General features: G+C 32.5%; 3 protein-coding genes across 4 annotated transcripts in view; 2 read left to right on the top strand and 1 right to left on the bottom strand.

Moving 5' to 3' along the window:
- Positions 1-37: 37 nt before the first annotated feature.
- On the bottom strand, positions 38-4,796 carry LOC123684472 (transmembrane and ubiquitin-like domain-containing protein 1). 2 transcript variants are annotated; one of them, XM_045623766.1, is made up of 6 exons: positions 4,432-4,796; positions 4,224-4,346; positions 3,905-4,099; positions 3,568-3,796; positions 2,640-2,945; positions 38-364 (listed from the first exon to the last, which is right to left on the bottom strand). In XM_045623766.1, exons 1-6 carry the CDS (start codon positions 4,499-4,501, stop codon positions 214-216), a joined length of 1,074 nt encoding a protein of 357 aa, XP_045479722.1. In that variant the 5' UTR covers positions 4,502-4,796; the 3' UTR covers positions 38-213. The 2 variants fall into 2 exon arrangements, with proteins under 2 accessions (XP_045479722.1, XP_045479714.1); XM_045623758.1 differs by having other exon boundaries at positions 4,224-4,355; positions 4,432-4,795.
- A 238-nt stretch (positions 4,797-5,034) lies between these two features.
- On the top strand, positions 5,035-7,799 carry LOC123684490 (gametocyte-specific factor 1 homolog). The gene is made up of 5 exons (XM_045623778.1): positions 5,035-5,289; positions 5,623-5,782; positions 5,896-6,030; positions 6,760-6,951; positions 7,102-7,799. The coding sequence occupies exons 1-5, from the start codon at positions 5,267-5,269 to the stop codon at positions 7,447-7,449; spliced, it is 858 nt and encodes a 285-aa protein (XP_045479734.1). The 5' UTR covers positions 5,035-5,266; the 3' UTR covers positions 7,450-7,799.
- An 8,589-nt stretch (positions 7,800-16,388) lies between these two features.
- Positions 16,389-17,885, top strand: part of LOC123684399 (dentin sialophosphoprotein) — a 37,295-nt gene continuing 35,798 nt past the window's right edge. The window contains exon 1 of the mRNA XM_045623649.1: positions 16,389-16,524. The gene's annotated coding sequence lies outside the window, so the exon portion shown is untranslated. The remainder of the gene's footprint in view (positions 16,525-17,885) is intronic.

Genomic DNA, 17,885 nt, shown 5'->3' with positions numbered 1-17,885 from the left:
AGGAACTTTTATTGGTTCCCCAATAAAACCAAGTAAGTAACAAAGATTTTTTTAATGCAAAAATCTTTAATGAATTTCATAAACTGTAAAAATAACAGTTATAAAAAATTAAATAATAACATAATATTCTGTTCTTATTCTAGATAAAATGATCAACTTAAAAATCAATACACAAGCCTTATAAATATCAACAAATACGAATCAAATATATCATCATTGATGTGTTTCAATATTCTCTGTACGTTGCTGATTTAACTCAGCATTTTCGGGAAAATGCATACCAAACATAATAATTGTAAATATTCCTGTCATCAGAATAAGCCCTATTGTTGCGGTAACTGTGTAGAGGTGAGAATATACATACCTTGAACCAAAATTAATCATATTCAAATACATGAGGAACTGCCTTGTTAATTAGATAGCAATCCAACAAAAAATGTTCATATGTATACTATTAGCACTTGAACTGCCAGGTTTTTGTTGGGCAAGCTTGTACAAATTAGTGATGGGCAGAATCGATCACAATTTTATCGACAACTTTCAAAAATCAAAACAAAATCGACAACATGTATTCCAAATGGTGTCATTTTAGTTGGAAATTTTGTATGTAGAAATTTCAGCTCAATGAAGAATTTCCTGTTGATCACATTACTAGAACCATAAAAAATTCAACTAGAATTTTGAAAAAAATTACCAAATATTTTCATAAAGACAGACCCCACTGCATTCCCAACCCAATGTCTCAAAATGGTTTTCTGGTATAGTATATTTGTGTAATGGCATGACTTAACAGATGGTTAATCCGAGATGCCATCTGTATCCACCTTGAGAATGAACACAGAATTCCTAAAATTCGTGTTGACAACCTTTTACTATGTTGCTGATGTACAGTGCATCCCATTTTGGGTGAGACAGCCAGGTTTCTCGCTTGTTATTTAAGATAGAGCCTTGCGGTTTTTCTGTCCTACTTTATCGTGAAACTCAAGTTGGTCTAATCAGATTTTGCATAACTGTTTCCGTTCAAGAGATACAGGGTGATTTTGGAAATTGATACTTTTCGGACCCCTCCTTTATCTCCGAAGTTATTAGAAATAATGCTGAGGTAAAAACTACGTCTGAATCAGAATTTTGCGTAGAATCCAGTGGCGCACTCAAAATTTTTTTTCGGGGTATGGTTTTGAAGATTCAACACAAACCTATATTTTTTTAATGGAACACCATGTATATCATTACTTCCATGAATTCCTTATTTCTTTCCCTTCAAAATGATGTATGGTACTATGTAGGTAGGATGTTCAAAAATGTTAAAAAAACACTAAAACATCAAATAATGATGATTTTTTGTTTATGGGCCATGAATTTCCTATGTTTCAATAAGAGGATTATTACTTTTGATTTTTAAAAGTAGTAGGTCATTGATGATACAAACATCCTTGTTGTTATTATGGCTACTATGCATTTGGGAGCATTGTTTTATCAAGTAGGTATTAGAGTGAAAAAATCAATCTGATTTAGCTGTCATCGGTATGAATTATTGTTATTATTATTGATTCTTCTTTTATATGGGAAATCCATTGCCCATTAACAAAAAAACGTCATTATTTGATGTTTTAGTGTTTTTTTTACATTTTTGAACATCCTACCTACATAGTATCATACATCATTTTGAAGGGAAAAAACTAACTAATTCAACGAAATAATGATATACATGGTGTTCCATTAAAAAAATATAAGTTTGTGTTGAATCTTCAAAACCATACCACGAAAAAAAATTTGAATACGCCACTGGATTCTACGCAGAATTCTGATTCAGACGTAGTTTTTACCTCAGCTATATTTCTAATAACTTCGGAGATAAAGGAGGGGTCCGAAAAGTATCAATTTCCAAAATCACCCTGTATCTCTTGAACGGAAACAGTTATGCAAAATCTAATTAGATCAACTTGAGTTTCACAAAAAAGTAGGACAGGAACGTGACAACCGCAAGGCTCTATCTTAAATAGCAAGCGAGAAACCTGGCTGTCTCACCCATATTTTTGCTTAGAATGTTTTTTGTTTTGTTTCTTACATTTATCTCCTAAGGTGTTTATTTTTCTTTTTTGTATGAGATTTATAGGCCATATGGCCTCATCTCAGTATCTTTTTATAATAATAATAATAATAATAATATTCGGATGCACTCTACTTATTCTGATTGTGCATATTTTTTTCATTCATAATAAAAATTGGTTTTAGTTGTTTTCGATTCAATTTTCATCTGCTATACTATATAAGAACTCAAAATTTGTTTCAAAGCAGTAAAATGATTGTTTTGATAGTCCAGCAACAAAATTTTCCTTGATCGCTGAACTTCCTGCCATTGCTATAATAAATGAACTATAGTAACATAGTCAAATACATATGAAATTAATATCTGGCACAGTTTTCAAAACCTGAAAGTCAATATAGACTTGAATTCTAGAATCAATCTCAAAGCCATATTACTACTTGCTACAATTTTCAAACCCAAAGTACCAGAATTCGATCTTGATACCTTATTACCGAGAGTTACATCTGAAAATATAGAACAATTCAATGGTCTTGAGAACTTTACGATTCTCCCCATCACTAGTATAAATACATTCACACTCAAAACTCACCTTAAGTACCAAGCAGCTCCCAAAAAACAACATAAAATTGCAAAAAGATAATTTTCCAAATGCCATTCATTTGGTTGGTTATTGTTATTTAAATTTGGGTTATCACCAAAATGTACCAAACTATTATTTCTATTCCCTGAAGTTGTTCCCGGTGAGGAGTTTGTGCCAGGAAGAAAGACACAGTGAACAACACAGTTGTCGAAAAGGCCACAAGTTTGTAAAGTGTCTGAATCTCTTTGCAAGATTTGACCATTGAATATAAGCTTGACGACTTTGTTAGATGCCAGTTCTATTTGAAAATGGCGCCTGCAAATAAACTGGTACAAAAGAATCTGAAAAATCTATTTACATAATTCATAATTGAATTTTCTGATCAACTAGATTTGTCTAGATTACAATGTATTCATGATGAGTTTTGGAATGAAACGTTAATTCTGATTTCAATACATCAAAAGCACAAAATAATTGAGATCAGCCCAGACTTTTCAAATTGATTTACTTTTTCCAATTAAAATGTGGAAAACTATAAATAAAATTGAAATTTTAGCTCAATTTCAAAGTTATGAATGTTTGAAATATTAATTCAGATTTTAAATAAAATACAATCCCTGATTCGAAGACCCTCTTTACATTTTCTTTTAAAAAAGGTTCATATGTGTTTTTTAAACGTAGTTATTTTGCTTTGAAAATGGAATATAATAAACCATAGTGTAAAATTTAGAGTATTTTTCAATTCAAGCAGTTTCATCAATCTCATATCAGTTCAAATTAGTGTTGCACTGATATTTTGTTACTTTTAACTATAAAACCAGAATAGTTTGAGCATATTACAGGATTCCTATTCATAATATATTATTTCCATAAGCTGGGAATATCATTGTTTTTCCCTGAAAATAATTGAATAAGTTCATTTGAAATGCATACTCACCTCTTGAAGTCTCCTATGTTTTCTTTTAAACTACCATCTACCACTCTCAGCTCATCTGTTACAAATTTCAATTTAACACATATTTTTTCACTTCCCTTTTTGTCTTCTTCATTCTTACTACTACTTGCTTGGATATTAGGTTCTAAACACTCTGAAGGAGCTTTGGTTGTATCATTTTGACTTGTATTTATAGAATTATCACCATCACTTGTTAAATTGTTTGACAGATCTACAAGGTTATTCGAAAAAAATTATAAAAATAAATAAAAATTGACAGATATTTTGTTTGATTTGTGCTTCAGAATTAATTTTGTAGAGATTTAAATCATATTCATACCAGAATTTAAATTAAGATTTACTCTTCTCCTTAATCCATTAGTTTCTATACTATTAGGAGCATCCATAGCTTCTACTATCCTGGTTTCTTCTCCTTGTAATGTTTGGTTTTCATCATCAGCACTTGTACTAGTTGGTTTCTCCTCTTCCATTGTAGAATTACTTTGATTTATTTCAGAATTGTCCACAGAAGTACCTAGAATATTTTTAGAAAACACTTAATGATTAAATTTTATCTTGGCTATCCTAGACATTTTCAGATGTTTGTTCAAGTTATGACTAAGCTTTGAATAATTAATTCAATACTATGTTAATATTACCTTCAACAATTGTAGAAGATTCTGTATGGGTTATCAGCCTTCTGACAGCTCTTAGTCGTCGACGTTCTAATAGGAAAACTGTCCTCAAGCTTCCGTCGTTTGAGGTGTTTGTTGTGCACCATGCTAAAAACACTGTAAATAAAAATTAGACAATAACTATATTATTAATTACTCCAGATAAAAGTAAATTTTATATTTAGAAACCTACCAATCAAAATAAAAAATAATCCTATAAAAAATTGTATTACTTCATCACCTATTCCTTCAATCAACGTCATTTTTTAATCGTGATTGCTTGTTATTTATTGGATTATTCAAATTGAAAAAAATTTAATCGCAGATATCTGTTGAACTGAATGACCTTAACATAATTAAATGCCAAATCCTTTGACAATAAGGAATGGTACAAGTTAAATCCAGTTCAGGAAATCTTATGTTTCCAACATAATGCTGAATTTTTTGTAAGGATATTGATTACTGGCTTTTTGTTCTGGTTTTTAGGTAGTCTTATATTTATTTTAATCAAGGTTTAGCTTTAGCGATGAATGTCGAATGATGAATGATTGATCATTTCAAAACATTAACCATAGAAGGTGTAAAAATATTCTTACGACATAGAATAAGTTTTAAGATTAAAATGAATATTTTACTGAATTATTATATAATAGCATTATGTGGCTAATTATAAACGGTTTTTTTATTTTTTGTTGTTATTTAAAAGAAGAATTATTCAATTTTCCAATTAAATTATTTGGATTGCAATGTTTGCAGTGACATATACTATGCACATATTGGTAACCCTTTTTTTGTGTCTGGGAATAACTGAAAAACAGATTGAAAAAAATTCAATGAAAAAATTAGTAGATAAGCAGCAAGAAAAAGTTATGTTTTTACAACGAATACGCAAGAAATCCTATATTGTTCTATAAGAACCGAGAACTTGCTCACTCATCGGTTATTTGTCTTTTCTCTTTGTACGTTGTCAGTTGTTCGTTTTTGTTATTGTATATTATTTAACCGACTTTTTATATCCTTTCTTCAGCATGGCGAATGCGATGGTTGTAGAGTAAGTTCTGATTTTATATATATAATATAATTTTTTGTGAAATATACATTTTTTGAACACTTGTTCAACTTCAACTAGATAGGATGCAATTTTATTTGGTTAAGGTTTTGAATTAAAGTAAATAATTATCGTTGTATCAAATGAAGTCCTGAACCTGTGATATCTTTTCTCAATTGATGAATGATATTTTGAATGTTCAATTTTCTTCAGTTTCCAATTTCAATGAGTTTGTTTTTAGTTAACGAAAATCTTAACTATTCACTTTCAATTGCTCTTATTATATGCAGACATATACATATAACTTACTATCATTGATGATATAAATTTTTCCAGTCCTAATAAGATGGACACATGTCCTTATGATAATAACCATGTTATGCTGAGACCAAGATTCAACACACATCTTGTTAAATGTCGAAAAAATTTCCCTGATATCGGATATTCAATATGTGATTATAATCATGATCACAGGATTCCCAAACTAGAATTGAATGTGAGTCCATGTTATTTTATTATTGTTTTATGAGCTAACACTACTTTTCAAAGAAAGTAAAAGTTTTCTCTCTTGTTATGTGTCGTTAAAGTACTGGTACTTATTTTTTTCAGTATCATCATGAAGTCTGTCCGGATAGAATAATTCAAGAAGCAACAGAAAATTACGTTGACAGCGAAGATGTGATGGATTTCCCCTCCATAAGAGATTTGGAGGCCCCCATTGATGAAGTTTGGGAAGAGGAAGAAGTAAGTAGCTAAATATTTTTCATTTTATTTGTTGTTTTTATTTTTTTTTCTGTTGTGGTTAACATAGATTCAGATTATACTGATTGTTTTTTAAATATATGATAGATATCATATCCAAAAGTATAAATTTGTTTTACTTGATTAAATTCAATATTGATGTAATTTCCTAATGTTGATAATTTTGATTTCAATTTACCGTTAGTTTGATTAGAAGTTAACCATTTGTTGGAATTTAGATTGTTCCAATGTTTTTATTGAGCAAAGGTATATATATATGACCTTGAGTTCCCCAAACGACTTTCAATTTTCTACTCCAAATTGGCAGCTATTGTACTAGATTGGAAAAAGCGTTTGGTATCATAAAGAATAATTTTTTATTGGAAACTCTGTCTGAGACCGCAGCAATATGGTGGCAAATAAGTTCTTTCTTAGAGTTACTAACTTAGCCCATTGACTTCAAATATCCATCCACTGCGAATTTAGCTATCCCTTCGAATTTTTTCTTCAAAATTGTGGGTGGTTCCACGATCTGATTCAAACTGCACAGAGTTTCTCTTTCTGTACTCATTTAGTGCAAAACCTGTTTTATTTTGTATAATTCATCAATGTGTTGAATGTTAACAAGGAAATGGTAGTATACTTCTTGATTTCATATTTAACATATCTATAAAATTTTGTGTCATGAAATGAAATGAAATTTTGAGTTAATTGAATTAATTTAACTTTTAGTTGAATCATCAAGGCTATGATGGAGAACAGTATGCTGCACAAAATAATATTTTACGTAGTCTTACTGTAGAACAACCAGCAGTGAAGAGACAATTTAGAATTAACGAACAAAAAAGGATGAATAGCATTCGAAACCCAGCTATTAGTAATAATGTTACTAGCAACAATAATGAACGTCCAGGCTCTAGCAGGGTAAGTCCATTAAATTTTGATTTGAATAATTTTTAATCTCTTATTCATTATTTCATCTTAGAATCCTAGAGTTTATCTTCCTGTTTCACAAAATTCTGCTTATGAGAGCTCTTTAATCTTTATATTTGAAATGACTAAAGATTTTTGCAGGCACCTCTCAATAGAAGTATGCCTATTGATGAAGATAGACCAGAGTTATATTTGAATGATCGAGTAAACACAACAGATACAACAGATGAAACTATTTATCAAACTACACCTGCAGATACTGAAAATGGATTCCAACAACCTGCACCTGCAGATACTGAAAATGGATTCCAACAACCTGCACCTGCAGATACTGAAAATGGATTCCAACAACCTGCACCTGCAGATACTGAAAATGGATTCCAACAACCTGCACCTGCAGATACTGAAAATGCAGGTGCAGATACTGAAGATGGATTCCAATTTGTAAAATCAAAAAAGAAGAAGGGCATAAGAAATAAAAATATTTGATGAATTAAAGAATCTCCTTGACTTGAGGTTGTAGAAACCTCTTCAGATTATTTTAACTTTGTAGTTTTTATGTGGAAGACACCTAAATTCTGTTAATTGTTCATATTTTAATTTTTAACCATTCTAAACTAAATTCATTTAAAACAAAAACTTTTTACTCAAAGAAAAAAAAAGGAGTATGTTATATACATATGTGTTATGTACTTGGGTTGCATTGAGTTAGAGGGAATACCCCCAAGAATTAGAGTACATCTTTAAAAAGTTATGACAATCCATGAAAAAAATATTTTGTTCTATTTTATTATCAGAAGTACTTGTTTTATAATTATTATAAAAAAAATGTACCAAAATTAAAGACTTTTTATTTGTCTTTTCCAAATTTAAGCTTTTTGGGGAGTTTTTTATTGTCTACAAAAAGCTATGTGAATTTTATACTATGCTTTACTTCTTTCTGTTGAAAATGGCATATTTGAATATATGTCAATTAATTATATCATTAAAAAAAATTAGAAATTGAATATTTGCAGTTGGATTTGTATCCGGAATTATTGATTTTGAAATTCAACTTTAATATAATTTCTTTCAAAAATTCACACAATATATTACTCAAACTATAGTTACTCTAGGACAATGATCAATATTCAGTTCTAGTAAATAATCATTAGCAGAAGCCCAGACTATGAAAATTATATTTTTGATGTTACATCTGGTAAAATACCTTCTTCAATATTTTTTGAAGAAGAAATTACGCTTACAAACTACATCTTACAGGTTGTTAAGAATACTGCATTTCTTATTTAACCAAGTACGCAAATTTTGGGATTTCAGGTGTTGTATCTTAAGATGAAGGTATTTTTTTCAGCGGCATTGTATATAATTGACTCAAAAATCATGTAAATGTGAACTACAAATAGGATGAAGCAAATGAACCGTTATTTTTAATTCGAATAGACGTTGTGGAAATTCTCAATGCAAAGATGTTCAAGGTAAGTGAATTTAAAATCATTTGTTGAAATAAAAAAAAATTAATTCCTCCAGGAATCCAGATTTCTCGGAAAAAATAGATAATGCCGCCCTCTATTATATTCCGCCCCTCTTGAGCGGGCCCTGTGGTTTCAGGTTCTTCTGCTCAGTTTTGACTTGGTAAAAAGTCCGAACATTTTGTTTTTTTTCTTCAAGATTATCGAGTGAAACAATCGGATTATGCGTATGAATTTTTATTTTAAATTCGAATGCGCCCACGCCCAACACTAGTTGATTTGATATAAAAAAATGATAAATTATATAATATATAATGGAAATGTGGTATGAAATAATGAAACTTATTATTTATTTCTTAAGTAGGAAAAGTTGAAAATGGCGAAATGGAATCGTTTCTCGTATATTTTGCATTCCATTCTGAGAAATCAATATTCTGATTGGAGAATTGAAAATAAAATAACCTAGAAGCTGCTCCAAGTGGCAATGAAATTCGTCAACGTTTAGCAAATAAACCAACCACGACAAGCCTGATCAGTGCATGTGTTTTTTTAGCGTCAATAACTCGTAAACAGCACTATGAGGGGATTACGCGACATTTAGATATGTATATGAGTATAATTCATAATGCGGTACCTTTGATGGTTTATGATGTTAATTAAATTTGTCGGCATTCCTTTCTGTTGTTGCTGACCGAATTATACCTTCTCTGCTGTTTATGGAGGAAGTTCATCATTTCAGTATCAAGAAATAAAACAGCGAATCGATGTTGATGTGATTAGGTAAATGGTTAGTTAATGTTAATTCGTATTTTTGAAATCAACACATTAAAATCAATAAAATGAGTGTTGGATTTCCGGTGCCAAACTTTTCTAAAATTTTGTTGGCCTATCTTATTTAACAATGAAAATAATCCAATTTCGTTCATTAACATCTTTAAATGAAAATAAATGTTAAAAATAATTGTTTTTTTCTAATTCTTTCTTTTTTTCAGCTCAAAATATGTCCAGGATCAGTGCTTCGCTGTACACATTTACCAATTTGAATTTTTTTATGAGTGTGATGAAATTGAGATTTATATTATATTCATTATATTATGATATATTTTTATATAGTTATTTATAATCCAATATGCAAGTTTAGCGTTAGTCAAAAAAATATTAAGAAAAAATTCTTTGTTTTATTTTAAAAAGATGGTAAAATATAGCTCATAAGAATTTCCCTGATTGTCCGAATTAACACTCTTATTGTGTTCCCTAAATGCTAGTTCTTTGTGTCAATAGGAAAAGGATCATGTTCTCCAAATACTTAATCAATTAACGATTTTTAATCTTAACCTTATCATTAAAGCTGTTTATAAATTCGCTATGAGCATTGTACAAAGTGTTCACAATATTTTGGTTCCCCTATAATTTAAATTTTATAACCGAATAAATATGTTCTTTGTTCACCCAAAGCGCGATGAACTTTCTTCAAGTTAACGAATTTAGTCTAAACGAAAGGGTCTTTTGATTGCAAAGTAGAAGGCAGTAGGTATCTACAGAAAAGTTTGTTTTGTATTTCGCTACCGCTTAACCAAATTAATTTTTCGTAAATGGTTTTTTGAAAAAGCACGATTCTGACTCGTTGTACGCTGAACCAGATACGACATAGAGGATATAGAAACTAGTAACTCTTCCACAAATTTTTGTATCGTCTTATGAAAATTATGAATATTTATTTTTCATTGAAAACCAAACAAAGTCACCGTTACTTGATATTACCTCCCTTATGTTTTGACCATCACTCGATCACTGAAATCAGCTATATATAATAAAAGATCAGAATTCACTTAGATTAACGAATAAATAAAACAAAAAATATGTACACTTTCTCTTATTTTATTTTGTTATTGCGCTCTTTACACTGGAGAAACAATAAAAGCCATTCAAATCATATCTATAGTGTGTTTACAATGTTTACATATCCATTCCGGTCGGAGGCGGATCTAGGTGATGTTTGAGGGGGGCCATAGAAAGTCACGGCTCATATATACAGGGTGTGGCGTAATTAATGGATAATCCTGTACTGGTGAATAGGGGAGGTCATGGCCGACCAGAAAATTTAAAGTTATGTTCAGTAAAAATATCATAGTTTTCGAGATATCGGACAATTTCATTTTTTTCTAAAAAGTGCAAACATTATCACACTTTTTTTCTCTTAATTAAGCAAGATGGTAGGAATTTGGTAGTTCATCTCATAGTACAGCTATTTGAGAGTAAAATAAAAAACAATGCCCAAAGAAATAACAAGGTTTGTGATCCCAGCAATGAATTTAGTGAGTAGAGGTGCACTTTTTAGAAAAAAATGAAATTGTCCGATATCTCGAAAACTATGATATTTTTACTGAACATAACTTTACATTTTCTGGACGGCCATGACCTCCCCTATTCGCCAGTACAGTATTATCCATTAATTACGCCACATCCTGTATATATAGGTTTACCAGAATAGCGGAATTTTTTGTTGGTATCTATATCTACTGAATTAAGTGTTTTTTTTATAGAAAAATGGATTTTAGTTAATTATAGATATCATATTCAGTTTCCAAAATTTCTGTAGTACAAAAACAAGTTCAAACAATTTGACATATTTTATAAATATATGTAGATTTATTTCACCCTACACTGCCTATTGTATCAAATCAGATACAACCAAATAAACTTAATTTAAAGTTATCTTATTCAGCAATTTCTTACATATAACGCACCGTATCATATTTGATACATCCTTATTTCAAGATTCAATACGTTTCATAATACATTTCCGCGCGCTAATACCATCTGTGGCATGTTTATGTTTCAAAATGGTAGCAGGTTGATATCATATCCAGTGTGAGGTGATTGAGATTTGTTTATCCTTCGAATTTTCGTAAAGTTGCATTATAATAGTTATTTATAATACAAGTGCAGAAGGCATTGATATTCTTCCACGAGCTCAAAATTCAAAAACGAGCCACGAAGTGGCGAGTTTTGGAATGAACGAGTGGTACAATGAGCCTTCTGTACGAGTATTATACATTATTTTCTCTAATTCATTGCATTTTCATTGAAATTAATGAAATATTTCCATAAATATAATTTAGTGATTTTTGCATTGAAAAATGTTGGTTGGCAGAACTGATTTCTTTAAGGCAATTTGATGAATTGACAGATAAAGCCGTAGCGGAAAGTTCGGAGAGCCAACATAGAATAATAAAATACAGGGTGGCCATTTGAAAACGAAACAGACGAGATTACAGACGAAATAAAGTTTTTCGATAGAAATGCTCGGACAGGTCGATTTCTGTTTCGAGGGGGACAACTTAAGATGTAGGTTACGGACGCATAGCGCTTCAACCCTTGCTACTACAACCCTCACCCCCAAATTTTGAATAGGGAAGATGGGGTGAGTGATACCTCATTTGAAAGGTATTTTTATACTGATTTCAGCACAGTAATTGTTTTTTCATTTTATGCATTAGTTCTCGAAATATTCTTTACTAAGTATTTGCAAATGAAGTGGTGTTTTCATGGCACTTGTAGTGTTTTGTGAAAAATCGACATTTTGAGCTTCAAAACAACCATGACTGTGGCTTCCTTCCTAACTAACTAACGCATGAATATTTCGAGAACTAATGCATAAAATGAAAAAACAATTACTGTGCTGAAATCAGTATAAAAATACCTTTCAAATGAGGTATCACTCACCCCATCTTCCCTATTCAAAATTTGGGGGTGAGGGTTGTAGTAGCAAGGGTTGAAGCGCTATGCGTCCGTAACCTACATCTTAAGTTGTCCCCCTCGAAACAGAAATCGACCTGTCCGAGCATTTCTATCGAAAAACTTTATTTCGTCTGTAATCTCGTCTGTTTCGTTTTCAAATGGCCACCCTGTATAACCATGAAAACTGTGCGTTTCTGATATATTCTCGCACGATTTTGTTCTACAAGATGTGGAAGAATGAACGGAATAACCACAGAATTAGAGAAAAAATGTTTTTACTTGGATAAAGGTGAGATATATCAAATATAACATAATTTCATTCATTTATACCATGTGATATTATTATATTCGACATAATTTCAGTTGTATCAAATTTGATACATAGCGCATATTTGAATTGAAAAAGAGTTGATGAAAGAACCTAGAGACTCTTCGCATGAATATATCTGCAATATCGATGGAGTTGACATAACATCTGTAGTATGGCTAGATAATGAGCCAGTTATTTTTCTTTCAACATTCAAAGGGAAAATGCCTCCAAAAGAAGTGAAAAGGTGGGACAGAAAATCAAAAAAGTATGTGTCCAAACCTAGTCCCGGAATACAATGCTCATATGGGAGGCGTTGATGCCATGGACAGTTATATTGGCAGAAATAAAATTAAAATTAGATCTAAGAAATGGCATATTGGTCTTTTTTACCATTTAGTCGACATGACCTTAGTAAATACATGGTTGCTCCACAAGAGGTTTGGTAAGCAAGAGCTCAAACAGGTTGATGTTCGGCTAGAAATAGCAGAATGATTCTGTAAGTCACAAAATGGAAACAAGAAACGAGGTAGACCATCCAAGGATTCCGTCGAAAATATGCTTGTTGCGAAAAAGAAAAAGTCCACAGTGTTTTCGCATGTTCCTCCGAAGGACGTCAGGACCGATTCTATTGGCCACTGGCCTACCTATGATATGTGGAGACAAAGATTTAAATTTCCTTCTTGCAAATCATTCTCTCATTTGAAATGTTCAAAATGTGGTGTTCATTTGTGTCCCAACAAGAATAATAATTGTTTTGTTAATTTACACAATTCTTGAAAATGTATTCTCATATGCATTATGTATCAAATTTGATACAACTAATGTTTTTCAAAAATAAAACTTAATAAAAACTCTAGAATTTTTTTATTATTTTTTTATACTTCCTCTCAATACTATGAATCGAAATTATATTTTTTTCAACAAAAAACAAAATTAGAGAAGTGTAGGGTTAAGAAAATATAAGGTGTATTTAAAAGAGAACCATTATTTTTACAGGAAAAGCAAGGTTTTGATTACCATAGTTTCAATGATCCGATTTAGGTCAAATATGTGCCGTTTTGTTCTCTTTTTTGTTGCCATTTTGAAGGTAATATCATTATGCCTCTCTCCATCATCCCTATTGGTAAAAAATTGAGACAGTTAATCTTCACAAGCCTCTGAGAAGGCGAATTTTTCATCAGAAAAATTGGTCACCATGGACAGGAACAGATGGTAGTCACTTGGTGCCAGGTCCGGACTATAAGGTGGATACATAAGAACCTCCTAACCAAGCTCCAGGAGCTTTTGAGTCACTTTCGATGTGGGTGGCCTAGCGTTGTCCTGATGGACCACAATTCCTCTCCTATTGGATCAAAATGGCCGTTTCTGGGCGATTGCTACCTTCAGACCGTCCAATTGTTGACAGTACAGTTACGGGTCAAGAGTTGTCCGTAAGGGAGCAGCTCATAGTAGATAATTCCCTGCCAATCCCACCAAAAACACAGCAAAACCTTCCTGGCCGTCAATCCTAGCTTGGCTACCGTTTCCGCTAGCTCATCGCGTTTCGACAGGGCCCCCGCAACCGCGCGTTCAACGCGTGCACCGCACGCGGGCGCCACTCTTAAGGGGCGCCAAAATCTCTTATAGAACGCATGAAAATCCGAAAGACCAAAGGTTTTTGAAAATTTTTTTTTTTATTTTTTCAACAATTTTAAACGTTCAAAGACATCTTTTACACATCCAAACAAGTTCCCGAACGTCACAATCCCTATAAAATAACCTCGGCCACAGATTGCAATTATACGATTCTTTTCGAGTAAACAAATCATAAATAATCATCCCTTTGTCGGTACGGGATTTCTTTATGGACCACCTTGCACCGGACGGCGGGCACCATTTCTTCGATCATCACTAAAACGCATATGGTATACATAAACAATCATAAATACCGAAGCGATAGCTTTTAGCCAGGGGAATTACTGAAACTTTCGCCACCATCTGTAGGAAAAATACTACATGTTACAGAGAATTTCTGAAACTACCAAAATCTGCTTGCTATGCTATAACAGCAGAAACCTATCCAAAGAATAGTTATTTTGTTTCGAAACGTTTAGGGGTTGAGGTCAAGACGCAAAAAATTAAAATACTCAGATAATTGGAAAGATTTGTATTTTGTGTAATTGTGGTTTGTTTTACTGTTTCTTGTTGTGATTAAATTGAATTTTATGAAATGGTAAGTACCTATCCACATACAGTATTAGCATTTCTATTAGTCTATAAAATTCGATATTTTTTTTTTCTGTTTAAAATAGTGCACATCCTAAATTAGCCCATACCTATATACTATAATATTATTTTTATTTGCTTCAAGTAGGGAAGTATTTTTTGTAATCGTGAAAAAATTGAATCGACTTTGATATTTTGAATTTGTTACTTGGGGCCACCATCATAATATACTTAATTTTTTTTTTTAATATGCACCCTGGATCTGTATTATTTATTTGATGTTCGTAGCCGTTTGACATTCTAAAAAAATTATATTTCACCTTTGCCAAAAATTAATTATTATAACAGGAACAGGGTATGTGCTTCAGATCGGTCTTAACTTATTATTATTAGTAATATTAACTCCGTTTAGGTTTAAAGGCTCGGATTTAAGGTTTAAATTCATAAAAATGAAAACATACGGGTTATTCTCAAAGAGATGGCGCAAAGTAAATCATGGGTGAATGTCCTTACCAACTTTGGATCAAGTTTTTCTTAAATTCTAGGAGTCATACAAGAGAAAACGACCTTCTGGTGCAAAATTTCGAGAGCAAAAAAAAGCTAGACTTCAACAAAGGGAGAAGATGGCTGGGAGTATGGAATAATATTTAATAATTATTAATAATAATATTAATATTTTAATATAATATTATGAATAATTTAAAGAAGAATAAAGCTCAGGTTTTGAAAACTCTGCAGTTTCATTACAAAATTAAAATAAAATGCGGTTTTGATCGAATGCTTTAATAAAATAATTAAACATTTAAAAAATGTATTATGCAACAACTGACAGCATAAAGTTCTTAAGGCATTCAATAAAGATTGCTAATAGTTTTTTTAACCCTTCTACAAATAAATTCCTAACAAAAACTGAAACATTTTTTGCCGATTATCCTGCGACGTTTTTTTCCACTTCCCCCCTTTTTGGGGCGCCAAAATATTTTCGGCACGCGGGCGTTGATGACCCTTGCGGGGGCCCTGCGTTTCGACCACGACCGTTTTCGCTTGACGTTGTCGTAAGTGATCCACTTTTCATTAACAATCACCAACCGTTTCAAAAATTGGTCGATTTATTTGCGATTTAGCAGCGATTCGCAGATGGAAATTCGGTCCATGAGGTTTTTTGCAATAACTCGTGTGGTACCCATACATTGAACATCTTTAGCTCTTGGATAATCGGAACAGGACTTGACAATGTCCATAATTTTATCAATATTTTCGGTCATCCAGTGTGTGGTTCATCTTTTTCATCGAAAGCAATCGACTTTACAATAGGCGCAATTACCTCGCGAAATTATTTCGCGAGAGACTCATAAATGACAGTAGGGGTCCCACACTCCCGCAAACGAGAGTAGGGATTTCGAAATATTATGAAGTAATGAAGTATAGTACTGGTTTCACAAGTCTTTGATTGATTGATTCACCATAGAAATCTAAGGTGAAATCAAAGATGAACACAAATTGAATATTGTACAAAAATTATTCGATAATAAAAATAAATAGGTAGGTACTCATCGAGAAATGAAAAGGTTGAATTGGTGGGACAAGATCCAATCAAGCATTCATTGTTCTTCATTTTAGTAAATTAATATTTCAAGTTAAATTCCCTTTTGTGGTGTTTGTTACATAAATTAATATCCATAGAAATTACTGAACATGGAATATAGTTTAAGATCATAATAGATTTTGAGGTCACAGGCATTAATGTCACTCTCATGATTTCTCATACATTCACAATTATTTGAAATAAAATTGAAATTCCCAAAATTCCAGTGAAATGAAAATGATTTCCAAACAATTGTAAGTACCTTCTATACCTACTTACTAAATTTAACGCTTAGACCATAAGGATCGAACACATTGTGTTAAAAAACTACTAAGAACTGGTTCCACCAATACTGAGCATGATCTTGGAACCGTGAATATTCGGTTTGGCCGTCGACGTGGAAGCATGGCCGGGATATCCCCATGATTTTCTGCTCTCGAGGTTATCCCCATTTTTCGTTTCCAGTTACAATGCGGCGCAGAAATCCCTTTTGTCTTTGCCTTGCAATTAGCTGTTCACAAAGCAAACAAACGCCGTTCAACATATCTCGTCTTTAATTCGTACGGAACCTAATTTTCTTATTTCTGTATCATTCCCATAGCTTTCAGGCGTTTTGAAATGGCTTGTTGCGTCACTCCCAATGATCCTGCCAATTCTTGTTGCGTTGGACACGAGTCTTGATCAACTAATGCCTCAAATTCTGCTTCTTCGACAACCTTCTCTCTTCCACCGCCATGCTGGTCAAAATCACCGTTTTTGAAGCGTTGAAACCACTCTCGGCACGTTCTTTCAATAATAGCGGCCTCACCATAGGTATTTGAGAGCATTTGATGAGCTTCAGCCGCAGATTTCTTCATATTAAAGAAGAAAATTAAAACCTCCCTCAAATAACGAGAATTTGGCTCGTAAGCTGATATGTTTAATCGAGGATAACTTTATGATGCAGACACAAATCGACTAATATTTCAATGGCGTTATTTGTAACGCCATAGAAATATTACTTACCGCTATAGTCATCTAATGCAAAACGATGGAAGCAAAGTTTTACACCTAATATATAGATTTACTATTTCAAGCTACGTGCGAATTTTTGTGTTAATAGCCCAACCAGAGCCCTCGAAAATTCAATAAAAAAAACTCAATATTCCCACAAATCCAATATCGAGAGTTTAGTTATTATAAAATAAAATTTAACGCTCCGTGGGAAACTTCAAGGCTGGTTTTAGAGTTACGCTGACCGTCGGCGCTGACAGGCCAATATGTATGATTACTTATGAAGCGTTTTAGAATAACGCTGACGGCTCAGCGCTGACCACCGTCAGCGCTGAGGAATCGAGCGCGTACGCGCCACGCGTTAGCGCCGCTGACCAGGCCACGCCGACGCGCTACCGAGCTTATGGATCGTTACTGTGTTACGTAAAACGTACGCGCTGACGGGGACAGTCAACGGAACAATGAATCGCAATATTGATACTGGTCGTGTGATTGAAGTTGTGGTTGTGCTTGACTGTACCTCACGACGTTCAGCGTGACTCTGAAACGAGTTTCTAGTTGCTACGCGCGTAGGCTTCAGCGCTGACGGTCAGCGTGACTCTTAAACCAGCCCAAGTTGATC

This window comes from Harmonia axyridis, chromosome 1, assembly GCF_914767665.1.
Source record: "Harmonia axyridis chromosome 1, icHarAxyr1.1, whole genome shotgun sequence".
Taxonomy (NCBI): domain Eukaryota; kingdom Metazoa; phylum Arthropoda; class Insecta; order Coleoptera; family Coccinellidae; genus Harmonia; species Harmonia axyridis.
The sequence above is the reverse complement of the archived record's forward strand: the minus strand, read 5'-3'. Positions and strand labels throughout refer to the sequence as shown.